This window comes from Desmodus rotundus, chromosome 5, assembly GCF_022682495.2.
Source record: "Desmodus rotundus isolate HL8 chromosome 5, HLdesRot8A.1, whole genome shotgun sequence".
Lineage (NCBI taxonomy): Eukaryota > Metazoa > Chordata > Mammalia > Chiroptera > Phyllostomidae > Desmodus > Desmodus rotundus.
The window spans coordinates 50,301,125-50,324,512 of NC_071391.1; the positions used below are offsets into that span (position 1 = coordinate 50,301,125).

The window sequence follows — 23,388 nt, forward strand, 5'->3', positions numbered from 1 at the left end:
ACAATGAATAATCACACTTGTCTTTTTATAAAAGTAAAGAACTATATATTATGATCACCTGTGCATAATTTCTCTTTAGTACTGGCAAAGATCCTAACAAAATCTCAAGACACATAATCTACAAAGATTGAAACAAGCTTACTTGAAAAGTATCACACTATCTGACAAACCGAGCTGAGGGAGGAGGAAACCCACTGGGATCATATTTTAATGAATACATTTTAAAAATGATAGAATCTACAACAGATGACCACTAACCCTAGCCTTTAGGGATATTTTAGATGGCTCACATTATGGGTGAAAAACGTCTGTGCCTTTCTTTTAATTTTCTCGACATCAAGAAATAAAACAATTCCAGCAACTCTAAAATTAAGCTCAAATAGAATCAAGGTATGTTGGCTTGCTGATCATTATGAATTTCACTTTTTAAGTCTGACCCAATCTCTTTTTCCCACCTTCTCCTATTTTCTCAGAGCGATGGTTGCAACTGACTACTATTGCAGAATGTTAAAGCTGAATCTCTGAAAGCCATTTATCTAGGCCCCATGTTTTACAGTAAGGAAACAGGTCCCGAGAGGTTAAGTATCCTGTCTGCCAAGCCGGAAGATGTTGGGCCTCCTGCATCTTAGCTGAGTACATTACCCACGATGCCGGCTGACCACAGCAGTGCCTGCAGGAAACACAGCGCACACAGTCGTCTTGACATTCACTGAAACTTAGGATTACAAGTGTGCAAGCATGACTTCAAAAAGGAACTCAAGTCGAATTTCTAAGATCAGCCCGAGAGAACACTCTGCCTGCTTACTGAAATGGATAGATGTCTGGGGCAGAATGAGTGCTGCTGGACTTGCAACAGAGAAATTTAGGAACTTCCTATGCTGTCCACTGAAATTTTAACTTTGAAAACCCAGCAGTAAAGAGATTTGCTTCCTTTCAGCTGCTGGTAGATGATAAGGCTTAAAAATCACAGATCACCATCTCTATGACGTTAAGCATTATTCTAACTACTTCCTCTTCTCTGAGGTAGGACAATGATAGCACTTGTACCTCATATGCAGTTATGAATATTATGTGCATAATGTATATAAAGAACCCAGGACAGTGGCCAGTACAAAGGTCTCAGCAAGTTTCAGTGTCCATTCCAAGTGGCCCTTTTACTTGCCTATTATAACAAATTCAGTCTCTCTCAAAGGGTTAGAAAAAGGAAAATGGCTTTTTTCTCAGTCTATCATGCAGGCTGAGGGAAACCAAGGGAAAGTGTTGAAAAGAACACTGGGCTCACTGGTGACAAAGTTTAGTAACTAATTAGCCAAATGATTCTGAAAAGCTTTTCTAACCTTATTTTTAAGGCAATATAATGGTATTGAAATTCAAGTACAAATCGCTACATATAAACAGAAAACTGACAGTGGTCAAGTGTGCTACAAAAAATTACTCCAAGTCCAGGTGGAAGCAGCAGATATTCCTTAAAATGCGTTAAACCCGTGCCCTACTAAGTGTCTGCCAGCAGTTCTAGTGATACATTATCTGCATTTCACATTCATGTTCTCAGTAAGTCAAACAAAAGTAAGACAAGATTCTCCCTTTTCGCCAACATTAATTTTAAAAAAATCTCATTGATGGTTTTAGTGAAGAAAGAGAGTACAATAATATAGAAAATCTAGATTTATTTGTTAAGCTATTACAAAGACAAAAAACAATTGTCATCTGAAGTACAATACTGTGAGGACTTCATCCCAATTTCACGCATTCCGTTACAGAAACTGAAATGAGAGCCTAGACATGAAAGGATATAACCTAAGAGGTTATGACAGAACAGACCGGTAAAACACGGTGGAAGGGACAAAAGCTAGTCAGAAGGAGCACTTGCGTTAGCACGTGCGGCTGGGATGTTTCCAAAGCGGCTCCCTCAAGATGCCAGCATGAAACTATCTGGGTCCCAAATCAGTAAAAAGAGCCTTACCCCTGTGGAGAATGTGCACGGGCCAGGGCCCCTCTGAGATCTTTGTCTGTCTTCTTCAGGGTAAGGTTATCAGGCCCCGGAGGGGTCTTAGGTTCAGCCTCTCGCAGCCAGTCTACCAGCCTGTCTACCAGCCTTTGCCCCCCGTGGCCCTGCTAGGTTATGGAAGAAGCATACGCTGACAGCAAGGACTACAGGCCTACTCAGAGGGTGCCCAGACACAGAAAGTTTAGGGACAAATGATAAACTACAAATACCCTCTTGGTCAAGTTAATTCACCTTTGTTAATAAAGGTCATATTTTCTTCTGCTGGTGACAACTTGTCTCAGTACAGTTTGTCTCAAGAAAGAACTGGTTCATCAGGTAAGTTTTGAAGAAGGGAACATACTTTCATCAACACCCACTCCACAGTGGAAAAGGCACCAAGTTCTCTCCTACTGTTATGAGCAGACTCTGAAAAACAAAGGTTTACAGTGTTTGTAATAATAATAATAGCTATTCTTTACTGACTCTCTAGTCAAGAGTGCCACCAAACTTAGATATTATTCTATCTCAGTTTTTGCAACAACCCTGCCAGGCGGTTATTGTCACCCCCATTTTTCAGATGAGGAAATTGAGGATTAGAGGAGTTACACGTCTTGTCCAAAGGCACAGAGCTGTGATTCCACCATGGCTGTGCCTTTCCCTTCACCTGATCTCATGCATTGAGACGTCACCGTTCCGTTACCTTGAAATTCTTAATCATTACATAAACACTGTAATTAATCCTTGTTCACTCCTTCCAGGCAAATAAAATTTTAAGTGATTAAAAATTTACAGACATTGTTTGGAATTCAGGTCAATTATCCAGATGAAGAACTTTTATAAATTTTATGAATAAAATATCTCTCCGCTCCAGCTGTAGCATAAAATGAATAGAAAACAAAGTTTGTGGCTATTTTATGGTTATTTCACAATAAAATTACATTACAAAGGACCCTAAGAATTCCCGCCAGGGAACTGCAGTGACACCCCATTTGTGTAACCATCAGTGACAGACCAAAGGAGTTTCTCATGGTCCTAATGAATAGGGGTTGGTATTGTCTGAATAGTCTACTTTTTTTAGGAAGAAATATGTGAAAGCCTGAAGATCACAAAATACCTGTTTTCCAGTTTCAATAAAAGGTACAAAATAAGTATTACTAAACTGAAAAAACAACATGCCATAAAGAACATGATAAATAAAAGATAAGAAATAAGGGAAGAAAACTTAAGCTTGACCCAAAAGACTTCCCATGAAATAAAATACGGAAGTACTGGCATCTGAACTACGAGATCCGAACATTCAAGTTAGGAGAGCTCCAGCAACATGAATGTGACTTTTGAAGCAAAGTGCAGAGGAGAAATGACTATCAATGAGAGACATAAACGCTGTAGAAATGAAAATCAAGTTAAAGAAAGAGATATAAATCACAGAACTCTAAGAGATTATTTTCTGATAGTTTGACTGGCAGCACCTGACATGAAAGCAGAGCTCCGTTATTATAATTCACGCTTAGTGTAAGAAACAATGTTATAATAGCAGTGATTTGGAAGGTAAATGGAACTTGGAATAACAGGTCTCACAGCCTAATTAGATGTGGGACAGTGGTAGAAGAGTGAAGCCAAAGTTTCTAAATCTTGTTATGCTATTACCATCTGCTTTAATAAAATAAGGGCCCTGGGTATAAGTAGCATTTCAAAGACTGGAAGGAAGCTAGTATTCAAGAAAATCCTGAGGTCAGAGGTAGGAGGACATTACAGAGGAGAAAGAGGGATAGTAATTTAACAGTGTGAAAATCTCAGTTTATAAAGACGGGCTGCTAGGATTACTAGTCTTCGCTCTGTACGATATAAACTAGTTACATAACCTTTAGTTATTACCTAACATACAGCTGAGATGCTCGAGCTGGCAAAGGACAACTGGTTTCTCAGAGGCGTATGCAGCAAATAAACAGTCAGGGGCAAACTGCAGGCAAAGCTCAAGAAAAGGTCAGAGGAGAGAAAACTGGCAGTGGCTCTTATGTCACTCAGAAGCGGGTATGAAGCGACGTGGGAGATGATAGTTTTTGGACAACCGTACATGGGCTTGCTCTGCTTTGGAAAATCAGCCTAGAACAGTAAAGGTGCCCAGGTCCTTGGTCTGCCATTATTTTCAGAAGTAAATAAAGGGACACAAGACTATGATTAAAGGCTTAAACTAAGCTTGTAATTACTTCTACTTCTTCCCTAATTTGAATAGCAGTGAGTGTTCTCTGCTTTGTGTTTTCTGATGAACAGGTTAAGACTTCAAACATCACAAACGGGAAAAGGTGACTCAAGAGCAGACTGGGCTTTGACGTGAGGCTTTACAGCTCCCACCTGAGCCAAACAGGGAGCGCTCCATTTCGGAGCGAAGGGCTAACGTCATTCTCCTCTGCTCACTGCCAAGGGCTGTGTCTTATTCTTGCATATACTCTCAGGGCCTGGCGTGCGGTAAGTGCCCAGTAAATGTGAATTAACCTGAACATCACCATGTTCACAGACCTTGATTTCTTAGAGAAAAAACCATGTAATAGTCAATAATTTCAGAAATGGAAACTAACATTTTTCCAAATTTCTAATTTTAAACAGTTCTCCTGAATAATGAAAGTAAAAATTAATTATTTGACAGGATTTTCACGTTCAGTGACAAGAGAAAAAATGAACGACTTACCTCAAAGCAGCATAAAGTCACTTTCAGTGATCAACATCTGCATCCTCAAACTGTCCAGCGACAGTGGGTGTCGCGTCTACCTCCATCCCATCTGAAGAAAAAAGGACCCACTGAGCACTAGTCTACAGAGCACTTCAGAAAGGTAAAGATTCAGCTTGTATTTCGACCAGAAGGAAGCTAGTGCCCCCTGTTGGTAAGAGTTGCCATTTCTTTTTCTTTTGAAAAGTCAAGTATCAATGAACACATTGAGAGAAAAAAATGCCACCTGTGGATTTAGGCCAAGGCAAAATGCGTCTAAATACATTTACTTCTTAACTTTGTAACCACAACGTTAAAACAGTATTACGAAGGAACTTGCAAATGCAGTATGCACCAACTGTTCCGTCTTCAAAGACCCGTGCTAGGGACTTCTATGTGACTGTTTCTTAAAAAAGATTTTATTTATTTATTTTTAGACAGAGGGGAAGGGAGGGAGAAAGAGGAGAGAAACAACAGTGTGTGTTTGCCTCTTGTGTGCCCCCTACTGGGGACCTGGCCTGCAACCCAGGCATGTGCCCTAGACTAGGAATCTAACCGGCAACCCTCTGATTCACAGGCTGGCTCTCAACCACTGAGCCACACCAGCATGGCCTTTTTTTTTTTTAAGGTATGAAGTCTTATCCTCACAGAGCTTATGACATAATTCAGGAGTTAAGACAACACAGAGCAAGGATCTTGCTTTTCCTGTTTATCTCATCTAATTTTTCTTTTTTATCTTCACTCAGGGACTTGTTTTCATTGCTTTTAGAGAAAGAAGCATCAATATGAGACACAAGCAGTGACTAGTTGCCTCCAGCTCGCACCTGGGCTAGGGATTGAACCTGCAACCTAGGAATGTGCCCTGACCTTGAGTTGTGCCTGCAATCTTTCAGTTAAGGTACCATGCTCCAAACAACTGAGCCAGACTGGCCAGGGCTATCTCATTTTAAAAAGGGGAAGTGGGTAGGACAAGAAAAGAAAAGCCCTCTGGGAAGAGCTGTCTATGCCTGCTTGTTCCACTTCCTCAGCTCCCGTTCACCCCTCAACTCTTCAGCCCACCACAGACTGGCTTCCGCCTGCAGCCCCTAGGCACCGTAACACCAGGACATCCAGCAGGGCACAAACACGTAACGCACACCTAAAATTAACTCATCATCTTTCCACATAGAAAATGCTTCTCTCTCCTGTCTTGCTCAAGCATACCTCTTACCTGCCCAATCCAGAAACCCCACCACATTGCTAACTTCTGTTGCCATTAACAACTTCTGTAGCTATCACTTAAATGTCTCCCAAATCTGTTAAGTCTTTTGACAATCACAGCCACTACCTAATTTAGTCCACTATCTCTCATCTAACATAAAACTTAAGTTACTTAACAGGATTCCTCTCCTTTCCCCCAGTACTTCCCTCTCCGATGAATTTCCCATGTCAAAGCCAGAGAAACACTAGCCAAACTAAAACTCTCCCATGGCTTCCCGCTGACCTAAGTGTAACGCTGAAATTCTTTAACACAACTTTAAGTGCCTATTCACTATCCACTTTATCTGTTGCTAAAACTGCCCTTTACACTCAAGAGTTTCAGACATAATGAACTACTTTCAGTTCCCAAAGCTGAATGGTCTCTTGCACCTTTGCACATGGTGGAACCCTTTACCTGCCTCTCTCCCCAACTTGTTTGCAATCCCTCTTCACCAGGGTCACTTTTATTCATTTTTCAGACCCTGGCTTAGATGTCACTTACTCCATGAAGCTTGACCCTCTCCCCGACTCTCGGAGCTGGGTGAAGGGCCCAGCCTCTGATTCCACAGCTACGCAAGCTCCCCGTATCTCAATGCTGTCACCACAGTGAGTTATTTTTCTCTCCACTAAAACTGATACCGAGATAGTAGCCTCATCTCTCTTGAGCAGTGCCGTATTCTCTGTACTTGGCTGAGTAGCTGAATAAACACCTCGTAACAAAAACACACACAGGAAGCAATGAAATGCCACTAGCAGATAGGAGGGATACTTAAGTGGCAAAAAGCATCCTGAAACTTGCTAAAACAGTTCTTAGATGTTCTCACCACACACACACACGGTAACTACGAAGATGAAATTTAATACTTGCGATGGCAGTCATTTCACTATGTATATCAAAACTTCATGTTACACACCTTAAATACATACAATTTTTATCTTAAATTCTTAAAAATCTTTTTTTTAAAAATAAAATGTACAGGTCAAACTAAATAAGTGGCAAAAAGAGTGATGCGGGTACTCAGGAATCTAGAACACGGGGAATGGTGTAATAGACTGAAGTTTCATATACAGGCAACTCTCAATATGCTAATGAGGCTTAGGAATAAAAGTTCAAACAAAAATCTCACTTTAGCAAAATGGCTAAAACCTTAAAATCGTTTGCTACAAAGCATTAAGTAAGGAATTTCACAATTTTAAAAAACCAAAACCTTCAACGATGAAAGGCTTTTCAATGGTCAAGGATAATCTCCAGTCAATGGCTGTATAAAAAAAAAAAAAAAAAAAAAAAAGGTAGCACCTTGCGTTCTTTCCGCTAAGAGTTCGGTAGCGCACTAGAAATCATCTGAGCCATCTTACCCTCAAGTCTACAGTAGAGGCTCTCCAGCCAAGACTTAAAATGGAGAGGAGACACAGGAGTAACACTGACCCAAAGCCTAAACTTTTCTAAATTAAAATATCCCAGCCCTGGCCGGTGCGGCTCAGTTGGTTGGAGCATCGTCCTGTACACCAAAAGGCTGCAGGTTCAATCCCCAATCAGGGTACCTGCCTAGGTTGTGGGTTCAATCCCTGGTCGGGGTGTGCATGGGAAGCAACCAATCAACATTTCTCTCTCACATCAATGTTTCTCTCTCTCACCCTCTTTTCTCTCTCTCTAAGGTCAATAGACATATATTTTAAAAATCCCAGAACTTTAAGATCCGTAGGTCAGTATGTTATGTGTCTGGGGATGTTGATCAGTGCATTATGTACCAGTAATTAAGTTACTGGTACCAACCTTAAATGTACCAGTAACTCTTGAAAATGACAGTAACTCTTTTTAAGAATACTTTGCATCACTAAAAATTAAAAGTGTTAAAATTCTGTAGCAACATAAAATATTAACCTATATTAAATATATGTAAAGATGCAAGAAGAGCTTATAACAGTGCCTGGCACATTATTTTTCTACATTCCCTCATTTAATCCTCACCACTTATTAGCTATTTGACACAGAACAAGCTGTGTGGTCTTTCTATGCCTGAGTTTCTTCGTATGAAAATGGGGATCAGCCCTGGTTGGTGGGCTCAGTGGATTGAGTGCCCCCCTGCAAACCAAAGGGTCGCCAGTTCGATTCCCAGCCAGGGCACAAGCCTGGGTTGCAGGTCAGGCCCCCAGTGTGGGGAGCACAAGAGACAATCACATATGGATGTTTCTCTCCCTCTCTTTCTCTCACCCTTCCCTCTCTCTAAAAATAAAATCTTTTACAAAATGAGGATCATAATAGCATCTGCCACAGAGGGTTCTTGGAAGGACTAAATGAGTAAATATTTGTCACGTGCTTAAATCGGGGTGGGCACACAAGAGCACCACCTAAATGTTTTACAGAGTAGTAGGAATGAGACGGAGACACCTGGGGCAAAGACAGGGTTGTCTCTTCAGAGTCAGCGTGAAGAGTTTGAGTTTTATATGGTGAGTGGCAGGCAAGCACATGAGGAGACATCCTTATATAAGGGCAACACAGTGTCCTCAGAGGGTTAATACAGCACAGTGAGCTGGAGGAAGGGATGATGAAGGCAAAAATTTACTACTGTAAATCCAGGATGAGAAAAAAAGGCCCTGTGTTTGGAGAATTGCAGCAGTTGTAACAAGGAGACCTAAAACCACTTAAAGGAAAAGTCCACAGAACTCAGTATGGGACAAGATATGGGACTAAATGGTAAAGACTGAATCAAAGAATACTTCACGAATCTAATTGATTTAGGATTCTTAGAAAAGGGAAACCAGTCTAACAGGGAAAATATTTACAAAGAAGCTTACAAATATGAGACAACTAAAACATAAACATTTAAAAACACTTGTTTAAGGTCCAGATGTTTGTCACAAAAAGAGAACCCAAGTTTCCTGAATGCTGCCTAGCCCTTTAAATCAAATACTATCTTGTGTTGCATATTATCACATAGGAACGCATTTTAAAAATAAAAATGGCAGCATCAGTGTGCACATGCACACACGTATACACATAAGCAAACAAAAAGACTGGAAAGATATGTAACAGAAAATTAACAGATGTCTTCAATTAGAATTATACTCGATTTTTCCTTTCTTCTTTGCCTATGCCCATTTAAAAAAAAAAATTAACTGTGCACATAGACTATTTCCATAGTTAGGAAAAAAAGTTTAAAAAAATTTACACAAGGATTCCCATTCTATGTAATTCTACATTTGCTTCCTATACCATAAAGAGTTAATTCTGAGATTTCTCTTAGTTTCCAAAAGAGCCCATCCATTTCCCTTGTGCCTAAGTGAACCTCTCACTGCTCACACTGAAGAGAAGGAGGATACTTACCTTCATAATCTCTTATTGAATCTTCTGTGCGGACCCCAGCCATGTTATACTGGCTACTCACAGACTGAGAAAGCATTCCTTCTAATCTCTCCAGTGTGGCCTGGCCTTCAGCTGTTAAATGGGATAATCCTTCTTCATAGGTGTAAAAGGTAGGGATGTCCCCCTGCCCTTGTTCTAAACAAATAAAAAACTTTTAAGTTATTATAACATAGTGATGAAAGAAATGGACACTCAATAATGCATCTACTGATAAGGTACAGTGAAAGAAAAGCTTCTAGGAAAGGACTTTTCAACATTCATTTAACACACATATATAGGCCATCTGTTGAACACAGAGATTAAGAAAATGTTCCTACCCTCTAGGATGAGAAGGGATTTCAACTAATAGTGAGTCAGTAAATAGCAATTCCCAAAGAATCCAATGTCCAGGGACTAGAAGGAAAAGAGGGTGTTCCTGAGGCCAAGGGGGTCTTATATTATTCCAAGGTGGAAATTTACAGATGAGTGACAATTAATTTACTATTAATTAGTACTGAAGGTTTCATCCTCATTAAAATATATGCTCCTGCCCTGCCAAGTAGCTCAGCTGGTTAGAGCATCCACCTGCTATGCCAAGGTTGCAGGCTTAAACCCCAGTCTCTCTCAAATCAACACATAAAAAATAAAATATAATAAAATACACGCTCATTATAAAAAAATTAGAAACTCTGGAAGATATAAAGAGGATTTTTTAAAAAAGGATCACCCAAAAATCTCGGCTGAGAATGTATTTAAATATATAAAGGAGAATGCCAGAAATGAGCTTGTCTCAGGCCAAGAAGTGGCCACTTATGGGAGAAAGGGCTTTGGACAGTGAGGCTGGTGTGGAGGAGACCACGGGGAAAAGAGAACAGCAGACACCTCGAGGCATTGCAAGACTCCACTAAGCTAATGCCTGCGTTCTGTTCTGGGGAAGCAAAGGGAAATACTCTTAGATAAACAAGGTCCAGTACTAGAAAAAAGAAATAACTTTTGCAGTGAGCTACCTAAAGGAACATTAAATAAAGATGTAGATAATACAGGTTTTAAGTGATAAAGGGAGAAGGCTTGTTTCCTGATAGCAGCTACATCAACTTAAAAAGACTGTCCTGACTGCCCACTTCCCTATCTACCATTTGCTTCCCCTCCATTTATCTCTACCCGTTTCCCCCACACCACCCCAGTAATTTCTGTTGTTCACCATCAAGCTTGGAAGGTCTAAGATTTTTCCAGTTTGGCTTAGACATGAATTATGCCCCTCACTTTTATTAATAATCATACTATACAGTACTTATGAGAGGTATATACATCCATAATCCCAACCCCTTAGCACAAATAAATGCTTAAAATGAAACACACAAAAACACTTTTAAAAAAACCCCTTTCACTAACCATGCGCTTCTACGTCATATTCTTCTCCATCATAATCATCTGAGTCCTCATCCTCAGGGTCTGGATGCAGAGCCTGGCATTCACACATCGCAGTGAACATCGCCTCCACTGAGCACGGAAATTAAACTACAATTAGTGTTTCTTTCTGGCCAATGTGCAATAAAACTGAATCAAATAACCATCAGTGCAAACAAACGTAATGGGTAAACAAGAGGTATACTAGGTTCACAATAGTCACAAAACCTGCCAAGTTCCAAGGAGAATCAATCTTGAAAAGTGCTTGATAGCAAGAACAAGTCACAAAATAGTAAGCTCATTTCAAGATACTACTGAGATCTCTTCATGTGGATTTTCTGAGAAGACAACTCAGAGCCCTGGTGGGGCTGCTAGTGTAGGGTGGAGCCCCGAGGCTAGCAGGGCTCAGGCCAGTCAGCCCGACCTCCTCCGCCCTCTTTCTGGTGAGGCTGACAGTCAACAGCATCAAGTAAATAAAGTAACCAGACCCCCCCCCCATTCACAAAGCGCAACATGGTGTCTACTATACATTCACAATCTTTGATATTAATGGGTGTCTTGTCCTCAGTGAGAGTACAGATGCTAAAACAAAGAAAAAGCAGAACGGAGGCAATGAGGATAAAAGTACAAGTGTGTGTGTCACGCTCTCCCTCCCGGGAGCATGCCCACACCCTTCTGGCCCCCCTCTTCATTCCCCCCAGGCCCGCATCTACGGAACTCCTAGGGTCCCCATGAAACTTGCAACCGGGGAGCAGTGGGCAGTGGCAGCTCATCCCAGGCTAACCCCCTGAGCCTGTCCCTACAGCCCCCATTTTCTAACTTCTCAGTGAGCCAAAACAGCCCCACCTAGGCTCTCTTGTTGCTTCTTCCATCCGAAGTCCTTCCTTGTTTCACTGTCCCCAGTTTTAATAAATGTACTCTCAAATAAAAAGTGTTTGCATCAATAGGGGAATACCTGGTATGTAAGGGGAAAAGAATTGATTCCCCAGAACACTCACATGCTGATTTATCGCTAGGTACAAATCTAAATTCAGCAATAGGTTCAACATCATCATCACTGTCTTCCTCTTCTTCATCAGCAACAGATTCTTTTGATTCTTCTAGAAAGGGAATAAAAGTAACTTTTTTATGATGTTATTTGTTTTGAAAAAAAGCCTAAAATAATTTCTTAAGGAATGCTTATTGATATAGCTAAATATTACAATTCAATTTTTATTTCAAATTACAAAAACTTGGTTACTTTAGAGTTAAAAAAAAACTCTGGACAGCCCCTCTGGTCTGGTCCCATGGCACTTCACTGAGCCCCGGGGACTCTAAGTGCCCCCGGGGTCATGGAGGGGTGAGGAACCCCGCACAGTCAGGCCTCCAGTAAGTACAGTTCCAGTGCTGCCTGCTTCTTTCACCTTTCACTTTAAAACTAAGGGTACAAGCAGCACTTTATAAACCAGTGATGTGATTCACCGCCAACAACTTACAGATGCGAAACCAAGGCCCATAAAAGTTAACTGACCCGACAGATAAATTTAAAAAGTCTGTAAGCAAGAAAAAATGCAAATGTTCCATAAAGAGAAGATGCACATGTTGCTGGTGGAAGTGGAAATTGCCACAGCCATGCTGGAGATGCTACTACCCAGCAATTCCTCATGTAAGGACGTATTACATACGCACGGAGTATGTACATAAATGGTTATTGATGTTCTCTATGATCTAGTGAAAGTATAAAAAATACTGATCATCACTGGCTGATGTGTCTCAGTGGATTGAGCGTGGCCCACAAACCAAAGGTTCACCAGGTTCGATTCCTCGTCTGGGCACATGCCTGGGTTGGGGGCCAAGTCCCCAGTGGGGGGTGCACAAGAGGCAACCGCACACTGGTTGCCTCTCTCTCACCCTTCCCCTCTCTCTAAAAAATAAGTAAATAAAATTTAAAAAACAAACAAAAAACAGACTTAAAAAAATATACTGACCAAAAAAAAAGGGAAATAGATATAACCTGATCATACTAAGTTCTATAGATAGCAGTTAAAAATGAACAAATGTGATTTACATGTATCAAAATGGATTTAAAAATATAATCATCCATCCACTACGTGGTACATCTGAAACTAATACAAAATAATGCTGAATGTGAACTGTAATTGAAAAATAAAATTAAAAATAAAACAATAAAAACATAACTGAGTGAAAAACATAGTTGCAGAATATATATAGTACCACTCACATGAAAACTTTTAAACATAAAACCAAACTTTCACACTGTTTACAGGGGTACAGATACTTAGCAGAAACCGACAGGCACAGAGAGGAAGGACACACGCCATCTTTACAGTAATGTTTAACTCTAGAGGCAGAGAACAGAGAATGAAGTGGGAAGGGAGACAAAAAAGATTTCAACAGAATTAATGTACTTGCATTTCTTTAAAAGACCAGAATAATTATTGCCCTGGCTGGGTGGCTCAATTGGTTAGACCATCATTCCAATATGCCAAGGCTGCAGGTTCAATCCCTGGTCAGGGCATATACAAGAATCAACCAATGAGTGCATAAATAAGTGGACCAACACACGGATGTCTCTCCATCTCTCTCTCTCTCCCTGCCTCCCTTCCTCTCTTTAAAAATATATTAAACAAACAAAAAACAAAGGACTTGAGTAATTATAAAAAATGTTTTAATTTATGCTGGATATTAAATAGTGAAAATGTCTTATTACTCTACACTTTTCAATTTTTGAATTACTTCATTAGGAAAAAAAGTCAACAAAATACTTAAATAGACCCCCAAAACATTACAACATTTTGAAAATTAATAATCTGCTCCATGAAAATGAAAATAAGGTGGAAAAGTATTCTTATATACTACTATTCAAAGTATAAACGGATATAAACTTTCTGGAAAGCTATTTTACAATATACAAGTATGTTAAGAGCTTTAGAAATGTTCATTACTTTTAATGCAACAATTCTACTCACAGGAATCAACTGTTGGGACAGAGCCACTAAATTTCTTTTAATTTTATTTTTGTAAGTCACACAAGCTTACTGTAGAATGGAAAAAAAATGGATAAGCAAAAAGGGGAAATTTTTTATTTTTTAAAAACATTTTAAGCTTCTGGACAAGATGGAGGCGTAGGTAGACACATTATGCCTCCTTGCACAACCAAAAGAAGGACAACAACAATTTAAAAACAAAAAACAACCAGCACTGACAGAAAATCAAACTGTATGGAAGTCCGACAACCAAGGAGATAAAGAAGAAACATTCATCCAGACCGGTAGGAGGGGCATAGACAGGCAGCCGGGATGGACAGGACTCGCAGCAAGGCGACGGCTGGCGGACCCCGCAACGCGGCAGATTGTGGAACCGGGCGGGCAGAGCAGCAGCTAGCAGACCCCGCGGCTCCACATTCGCGCACAGATAAAGCGGGAGGAAAGGCGGGGGAGCGAAGCAGACTGCACAACCCAGGGCTCCAGCGTGGGGAAATAAAGCCTCAAACCTCTGATTGAAAACACCCGTGGGGGTAGGGGCGGCAGCAGGAGAGACTCCCAGCCTCAGGGGAGAGTTCCTTGGAGAGACTCAAAGGGGCCTAGAGCGTGCACAAGCCCTCCCACTCAGGAACCAGCACCAGAGGGGCCCAGTTTGATTGTAGGTAGCGGAGCGACTGAAATCCAGTCACTGCAAGCCGGCAGAGAGTGGAGCAAGTGCCATTGCTCCCTCTCGGCCCCTCCCCCAGGTACAGCTTCACAGCGCAGCAACCAGCGTTACTCCGCCCCGGTGAACATCTAAGGCTCCGCCTGTTTATGCAACAAGCGCACCAAGACAAAAAAAAAAAAAAGGCCCAAATGAAAGAACAGATCAAAGCTCCAGAAAAAATACAACTAAGCAACGAAGAGATAGCCAACCTTTCAGATGCACAGTTCAAAACACTGGTAATCAGGAAGCTCACAGAATTGGTTGAATTTGGTCGCAAATTAGATGAAAAAATGAAGGCTATGCTAAGAGAAACAAAGGAAAATGTATAGGGAACCAATAGTGAGGCGAAGGAAACTGGGACTCAAATCAACGGTGTGGACCAGAAGGAAGAAAGAAACATCCAACCAGAAAAGAATGAAGAAACAAGAATTCAAAAAAAATGAGGAGAGGCTTAGGAACCTCCAGGACATCTTGAAACGTTCCAACATCCAAATTATAGGGGTGCCAGAAGGAGAAGAGGAAGAACAAAAAATTGAAAACTCATTTGAACAAATAATGAAGGAGAACTTCCCTAATCTGGCAAAGGAAAGAGACTTCCAGGAAGTCCAGGAAGCTCAGAGAGTCCCAAAGAAGCTGGACCCAAGGAGGAACACACCAAGGTACATCATCATTACATTCCCCAAGATGAAACAGAAGGAGAGAATCTTAGAAGCAGCAAGATAAAAGAACACAGTTACCTACAAAGGAGTTCCCATAAGACTGTCCGCTGATTTCTCCAAAGAGACCTTACAGGCAAGAAGGGGCTGGCAAGAAGTATTCCAAGTCATGAAAGGCAAGGACCCACATCCAAGATTACTGTATCCAGCAAAGCTATCATTTAGAATGAAAGGGCAGTTAAAGTGCTTCTCAGATAAGGTCAAGTTCAAGGAGTTCATCATCACCAAGCCCTTATTATATGAAATGTTAAAGGGATTTATCTAAGAAAAAGAAGATAAAAAATAGGAACAGTAAAAATGACAGCAAACTCACAGTTACTAATAACCACACCTAAAACGAAAACAAAAGCAAACTAAGCAAACAACTAGAACAGGAACAGAACCACGGAAATGGAGACCACATGGAGGGTTATCAACAGGGGAGTGGGAGGGGAATAGCGGGGGTAAAGGTACACAGAATAAGTAACATAAATGGTAGGTAGAAAATAGACAGGGGGAAGGTAATAATAGTGTAGGAAATGTAGAAGCCAAAGAACTTGTAAGTATGACCCATGGACATGAACCATACGGCGGGAATGTGGGAGGGTGGGGATGAGCAGGATGGAGTGGAGTGAAGGGGGGGAAATGGGACAACTGTAATAGCATAATCAATAAATATATTTAAAAAAAAGCAAAAGTTTAAGAAGGTGTAACATATGCCCTTCAACCCCAAAGTTCAGTACTTCTACAAAAGATGAACATACTAAACTAACACAACATAGTTTATCAACTTCTTAGTTTTTTACAGTATGCCTAACTTGTTTCTCATTCGGAATTCTTACAACCCAGTCAATAACTTAAAAAATTGATTTTTTATCTTTCTTACTCCATCCTTCATCAACCTCATTAGATTTTTATGAATCTTGACAGTTATCTCCAACAGTAAAACCTGTGAATCTCATATTCCACGGTTTCTCAACCTCGGCACTACTGAGGTTTGCATCGGGTGATTCTTTGTTGTGGAAGACTGTCCTGTGCATTGTGGGATGTTTGGTAGCATCCCTGGCCTCTAACTACCAGATGCCAGAAGCACTGCTCCCCACTCCAGTCATGACAATCAAAATGTCACTGCCAAGTGTGGAGAGAGGGCGGGCGACATCATCTTCCATCGATAACAAGACAAGACAAACCAGGTTCTATCCTAAACTTTTGGAAGCACAAACTATACAGACTGATCCGAGCTCAAAAGGGGGCCAAATATAAATGCCTTTGCAAGGAGAAAGAAAATAGTTAAACTCAAGAGAAATAATTAGAAATATAAACCCACAGTAACAGAAGAGTTCTAAGTACAAATATATAGTATAGAAAACAAAAGGGAGTGTGTAATTTATTTTACTGTGCTGAAATTTTGCTCAATAAACTATCCAAAATAAGTCAACAGCTGAACATTACATTGATTATGACCAAAGATTGCTTTTTAAAATAATAGGCTAGCAAAGGCAGCTCAAGATGAAGTTACCACACATACCTCCAAATGTGGCATTCACCATAACATAGAGATGCTCGCGTGGGTAGGCGCCTAGGTCCCTTGACACGGCGTGCAGGCTAATGGTGGGGTACTCCAGCGAGAAGCCCAGGCCAGAGCCATCTAACCAAGACAGGCGGCTGAAAAACGTGTTTTAAGTAGATCAGTTCAAGCAATTAAATCCTAAGTTACCTTTCTAAAGTTTATAAAGGTTCAGCATAATTGTAAATTTTATAAATAATCTCAAGCTTACTGCTTAGAAATACTCCTAAAATCAGAAAATTCAGCAGCAGAAATTGAATTTCTTTAAGGCGAATTCTATTATGGTGTCTCTTTTCACCAGCTAAAAATTCAAATAGATTTGAAATGTGATTTTTCTGAATTCACACGTGTTTCTGTGCCCTGTATGCTTACTCTTATTTGGAAAGTCGTCAGGCACCTTCTCTGCTTTTGCAAATCCTCTTCATCTGGTTACATCCCAGCTCCTCCTTGAGCCTCCCCTCCAATTACTAGAATCCATTATGATTTCTTCTTTTTCTAAATTGCAGTTATGCTCAGCAATATACCATTTAGCATTTAACGTTATAATGAGTCTGACATGCACCCTGACAGAAAGTGAGCTACCTGACAGGAGAAACTGTCATATTCTTTACTCAACACTCTTCCAAACCACTAGAACAGTGCTCAGCATGTAAGTATGCAATAAATACTTGGGAATCACTCATTTCTCCACTAATCCCACATTAAATGACATAAACACGAAATGGCTATAATCATACTTACCACAAGTTATTAAATAATTATCACACTAAAGACAGACTTTATGAAGACTTTTATTTATTCTGCAGCGTTTTAAAATTTTTTTTAATTTATTTTCAGAGAGAGAGAGAGGAAAGGAGAGAGATAGAAGCATCCGTGTCAAAGAGATACACTGATTGACTGCCTCTCGTGAGCCCCCCACTGGGGACCTGGCCTGCAACCCAGGCCTGTGCCCTGACTAGGAATTGAACCAGTGACCCTTTACTTCACAGGCGGGCACTCAATCCATTGAGCCACACCAGCCAGGGCAGATTTTGCATATTTTTAAACTTCTTACAGCACAACAGTTGAAAACTGCTGCTGTAAACCAAGGGTTCTCTACCTTTTTTTGTATTCTCCGTGGTAGGCAGAACTTTGCCCCCTTGACCTTCATTCCTGGGAGTAAGACTGTGATTATGTTATGTTACCTGGCAAATGAGAGTTTGTGTATGTAATTAAGGTTACAATAAATATGCAGATTATTCTAGATTATCTGTGTGGATGCAATGTAATCACATGAGCTCCTAAAAACAGAAAATTTTCTCTGGTTGTAGCCCAAAGTGATGCAGCAGCGGAAAACGTCAGAGAGATTCGAAGGGCAGTAAGGATCCCATGTGTCAGTGTTGGCTTGATGGTGAATGGAACCATCCCAAGGAAAGAGAGACCCGTTCCACAACCGCAATATTCCGGCCATGTCTGTCCGACTGAAAGTGCTCCAGTGGACACATAAAATAGCTCTTCCTTTAGGAATGGAAATGGGAGTAAGAAATGGGAAACGACGTATCAGGTCCCTCAGTTTATGACCCAACCCATACCTACATAAAATCATCTGCAGTGCTTATTAACTCAACTTTCAAAATCCTCCACGCTCTCCTCTAAACCTGCATAACCTGCCCAGCACAAGATCTCCTGCACCAGTTCATCGGAAAAGGCAGGCGAGGCACACCAACCAGTCTAGCTCAAGGTCTGAAAACACAAAACCTTACGAGACGTTGAGTTAAGGGCTACGCACGCACCAGACCTCCGGTAAACAAGCGAGTAAAAAGCATAATCAACGAGGAGAACTCCACCTAAAGAAGGGACAAAGGAACGCCCCACAGAAGGCGGCAAAGAAGGCACGAAAACAATCGAGTCCCTTTCCCAAACAGGCATTCCCGAGGCGACGCCGAGCACGCGCGCCCGCTCCCAGCAGTCCCCGAGGTCGCGGTCTCGTCCCCGCTCCTCCGCACCAGGCGGCGCGCAGAGGCAGCGCCCGGCGACAGGGACCCTACCTCTCGGCGATGTAAAGCGTGCCGGTGCCGAGCCCCTTCCCATTTAGCACAGCCTCGGTTTCCGGCTGCTGCTGCCGAAGCCCCTCCGCCGACCCCGGTGGCGGGAAACTTTTGAGGAAGCTCATTACAGTAGCGAAGTATGAGACACAAACCCAGAGAGCCGATACCCAGCGAGACCCAGCTCGCCGCGTCCCGCCCCGGAAGCGATGGCAATTACCCCGGAAGAGCAACTTAGTTTGCCCCGGAATATGAGGTCATCCACCATTGAGATGAGACGTTCTAGAGCTAGCTCTCCTAGGCTTGACAAGACCTGGCCGAGTTTTTCGCGTGGGTCCTCTTTCCCTTCTTCTTCGTCATTTCTAAAGCTCAGGTTTGGAATAACCGAGGGGTGTGCCCCACATCCTACATCACAGCACCCCTGTGAGAGGAAGCACGAGGAATTATAAATTCCTTTTTCTACAAAAAGGGAAACGGAAGCCCGAGACACGGGGTCCCTGGTCTGAGGATGCACAGGAAGTAGAGACCACACCGATCTAGAGGTCAGAGGTCTCCTAACTGGGTTCAAGGCTCCTCTCACTGGAACCCGCCTACTCCTGGCCAGTTCATATCTCAACCGCCCTGTCCCAGACCTGAGTCTGGGTCCTGACGCCGCCCTAGTGCACGAGCCATGTGTCTCCTTGTCTTAAGCAGGCAAACGAACCCAAAGAGGTAATTAACTCTGGGTGAAGAGCGGGTATGTCTGCAAGGAGATACGGCTTTATTTTCTTCGTTATGCACTGAAGAGCAAAAGTAGTAAGATCAATAAAAACCCTAAGGGTAAGAAATAAGAAAAAAAGCCCTTAAGTGATTGTACTAGTAGCCATTATTGACACTATTGGTAGCTATTACGGGTGTTGTGCGCCAGGCACTGTTCTAGGCTCTCTACCGGTATTTTCTTCTTTATGATAACCATTTGAAAAAGTTGGTGTTATTGATCCAGTTTTACAGAGGAGAGGCCTGAGGCATTAAATGCAAGAGCAAGAGTTCAGCCGTGAGAACTAGTGGAATTCAAGTCAGTCAGTCTCTCCGGGTCACTTCCGTGCCCGTAAAATCAGTATGACCTACACCTATGCTCTTGCACTATTGTGGCTGGAGGATAGGATGCTGCAGTTTTATTTCTATCTTCTGAATAGTTAGAAGAATGTTACATTTTTGTTTTTTAATTTTTAAATCTTCAAGTGAGGACTTTTTTTTCCCCCATTGCTTTAGAGAGAGAGGAAGGGAGAGAGAGAGACGTATCAATGAGGGAGAGAACCATCAATTGGTTGGCCCCTGTTCATGCCTGACGGGAGAATCAGAGAATGAACCTGCAACCTAGGTATGTGTCCTGACTGGAATGGAACTACAAACTTTCCGTGATGGGACAACCTCCAACCAGCTGAGCCACACCAGACAGGGCAAGAATGTAAAATTTTAAAGTTGAGATTAGTTTGTTGGAGAAGGGGCACTCTGATCAGGCAGAATATTAGGAAGTTCTTGCCGTAGTATACAGGTGAGAAAGTAGCAGCAAGGATGGAGACAGGGACAGGTTCTAAAGTTACCCAAAGGTAAAATCCTCAGGACCTGGAAAGAGATTGGAGGAAAGAGGGTGTTGAAGGTGAAGATCAGGATGGATAAAGAAGAGAGAGGGAGTCAAGGATTATTCCTTAATTTCCAGCTTAAGTGATGGAGTGGATGCTGACTCATTTCTCCGAGATGGAGAATTCAGGGGGAGGGTAGTCTTTGAAAGTAGCTAACAAATTGAAAGTGGGAAATGTAGTTTGAAGGTTCTTGTGGGACATCTGTATGTGGTTGGCTGTTTAGTAAAACCGCCAATGTTTTGCTCAGAAACAGAATGCCTCAAACAACACAGGGAAAATATTGGCTAAAACCTGTATAACAGATAATGGAAGTCAAAATTACAGTTTGCACTTATCCTGCTGTATAAAGTTTTACTGAGGATAATTTTGTGGAAAGGCCAAGGGCCCACAGGGGCGGACTGTGCAGAAAAGAGTTATCATAGTAGAGCTGAGAATGCTTTTCCTTCGAAAGGCCTGCTTGATAGAGTTGGCCCTTTGCTACCACTGCCAGGGAACTTTGATTTCCAAAAGATTCCCACCACTGTATCTGGGTGGCTCATTGTGCCTAAATTGGGCAAACTGTGTGGTTTATGCTGAACACCTGCTTTCCTTCTGGGGATGTGGAGTTTGGTATGTGCTACACAAGATGGCTCCTTTGTGATCAGCTCCCAGTAAAACACTGGGCACTGAGTCTAATAAACTTCCAAGGTAGGTAACATTTCACAGGCGTTAACTCATTGCTGGGGGAATTAAATGCATTCTGTGACTCCACTGGGAAACCACCCTTAGGTCCTGCTGATGTGGCTCAGTGGATTGAGTGCCAGCCTGTGAACCAAAGGGTCACAGGTTCGATTCCCAGTCTAGGGCACATGCCTGGGTTGCAGGCCAGGTTCCCAGTAGAGGGCGTGCGAGAGGCAACCCACTCATCAATGTTTCTCTCCCTATCTTCCTCCTTTCCCCTCTCTAAAAATAAATAAAATCTTTAAAAAAAAGACCCTTGGAAGCCTGTGCCCAGTTACTTCTGGACTTTGTACATATGTCATTTCCCTTTGCTGATTTCACTTTGTATCCTTTCACAGTAAAAAATTGTAACCGTGAGTAGGAGTATGTGCTGAGTCCTGTGAGTCCTCCTGAGATCTTGGTGGTGGTCTTGGGGCTCCCCAACACAATGAACAAATGGGATTTATCCTAGGAATGGAAGTGGTTCAAAATACACCATACTAACAAAGCAAGAAAACCACGTGATCTGATCTCAATAGATATAAAAATTAGAAGTGGAAGGCAGCTGCCTCAACCTGATAAAAAAAATCTATGAAATACTGTCAGCTAATATTGTACTAAATCAAAAGACTGCTCTCCTGCGAAGATCAGGAAGAAGACAAGGATGTCCATTCTGCACATTCCTATTCAATATTGCGTTAGAGGCTAGAGCCAGGCAGTTAGGCAAGAAAAAGAAAAGGAATCTAACTATTTCTATTCACAGATGGCATCATGTTGTATTGATAAAATCTTAAGGAACCCACCCACATTCCTTTGATATGCTTTCAATTATTTTGGGTATATACCCAGATTGAAGTTGCTGGACCATCTGGTAATTCAATTTTTAATTTTTTGAGGAACCACCAAACTTCCACAGTGGCTGCACCATTTTACATCCTCACCAACCTGTGCACAATGGTTCCCATTTTGCATGTCCTCACCAACACTTGCTAATTTTTTCATAGTATCTCTCCTAATGGGTATGGGTGATACCTCATTTGATTTTGATTTCCCCAATGATTAGTGGTGTTACACATTTTTAATTGGCTTTTGGCCATTTGTGTATCTTTGGAGAAATGTAAAATCAAATTATTTTGTTTATTGTTGAGTTGTATAAGTTCTTCATATATTCTGGATATTGCCCTCTTATCTGATGTACATTTTCTCCCATTCCATGAGGGTTGCCTTTTCACTCTTTTGATTGTGTCTTTGCACAATAGTTGTTCACTTTGATGTACAACAGTAAAATTTATCTTTTCCTTTTGTTGCCTGTGCTTTTGGTGGTGTATCCAAAGAATCATTGCCAAATCCAATGTCATGAAACTTTTTTTCTGTTTTCTTCTAAAGTGTTTATAGTTTTGTAAGTCTTTCATAGGTCTTTGATCCAATTGCGTTATTTTTTTGCCCATAATGTTATGTAAGGGTGCAGTGTCATACTTTTGCACATGGACGTCTAGTTTTCCCAGTACCATTTGTTGAAAAGATCCTTTTCCCCATTGAATGGCCTTGGTGTCCTTGTCAAAAGTCATTTGACTGTGTGAGGGTTTATATCTTGGCTGTGTATTTTACCCCATTGGTCTGTATGACTGTATTTATGCTACACGTCTTTTTACTACACCACTCTTTGACTGCTGTAGCTTTGCAGTAAGTTTTGAAATCAGGAAGTGTGAGTCCTCCGATTTTACTCTTTTTCAAGTGTGTTTTAGCTATTTAGGTTCCCTTGAGGTCCCATATGAATATTAGGATTAATTTTTCCATTGCTGCAGAAAACAAATTTTAGTTTTGATGTTTTAACAATATTAGGTCTTCAGATCCATGAACATGACATGTCTTTCCACTTATTTGTGTTTTCTTTAATTACCTCCAGCAACACTTGGTAGTTTTCAGTGTACAGGTCTTTTATGTCTTTGGTTAAGTTTATTCCTAAGTAAAAAAGTCAGTTGTATTCCTATACACTAGCAGTTAAACAACTGAAAAATGAGATTAAGAAAAACAACTCCATTTATAATACCATTAAAATGAACAAACTACGTAAGAATATAGTTACCAAAAGAAAACTACGTAACATTCTTGAAAAAAAATTAAAGGATACCGAAAAGGAAAAACATCTCATGTTCATTGATTGGAAGACTTGTTGTTAAGACTCCAGTATTTCCCCCCAAATGACTTACATATTAAACGCAATAGCTATCCAAATTCCAAGAGCCTTTAAAGAGCCAAGTTGGAGAACCCACTTTCTGATTTCAAAACTTGCTTCAAAGCTACAGTAATCAAGACTGGGTAGTACTGGCATGAAGACAGATGTATAGACTAGTGGAATCAAATTGAGAGTCCAGAAGCAAACCAATACACTTCTGGTCAATTGATTTTTA

The 23,388-nt window shown here is 41.2% G+C and overlaps 1 protein-coding gene across 1 annotated transcript; it reads right to left on the reverse strand.

The window, feature by feature from the left end:
* Positions 1-1,650: 1,650 nt before the first annotated feature.
* CLNS1A (chloride nucleotide-sensitive channel 1A) lies at positions 1,651-18,874 on the reverse strand. Its single transcript, XM_024572713.4, has 7 exons — positions 18,660-18,874; positions 16,594-16,730; positions 11,679-11,780; positions 10,666-10,773; positions 9,256-9,429; positions 4,674-4,764; positions 1,651-2,413 (listed from the first exon to the last, which is right to left on the reverse strand). Exons 1-6 carry the CDS (start codon positions 18,782-18,784, stop codon positions 4,697-4,699), a joined length of 714 nt encoding a protein of 237 aa, XP_024428481.1. The 5' UTR covers positions 18,785-18,874; the 3' UTR covers positions 1,651-2,413; positions 4,674-4,696.
* Between the last annotated feature and the right edge of the window lie 4,514 nt (positions 18,875-23,388).

What these genes read in the sequence shown, in the direction of transcription:
- CLNS1A (XM_024572713.4), bottom strand. Translation starts at nt 18,784, where the DNA reads ATGAGCTTCCTCAAAAGTTTCCCGCCACCGGGGTCGGCGGAGGGGCTT. An exon ending in GGTGAATGCCACATTTGGAG is followed by an intron (nt 11,781 to 16,593) that starts GTATGTGTGGTA and finishes TTCCCTTTCTAG; the next exon opens with AAGAATCAAAAGAATCTGTT. An exon ending in ACCTAGCGATAAATCAGCAT is followed by an intron (nt 10,774 to 11,678) that starts GTGAGTGTTCTG and finishes TTCCGTGCTCAG; the next exon opens with TGGAGGCGATGTTCACTGCG.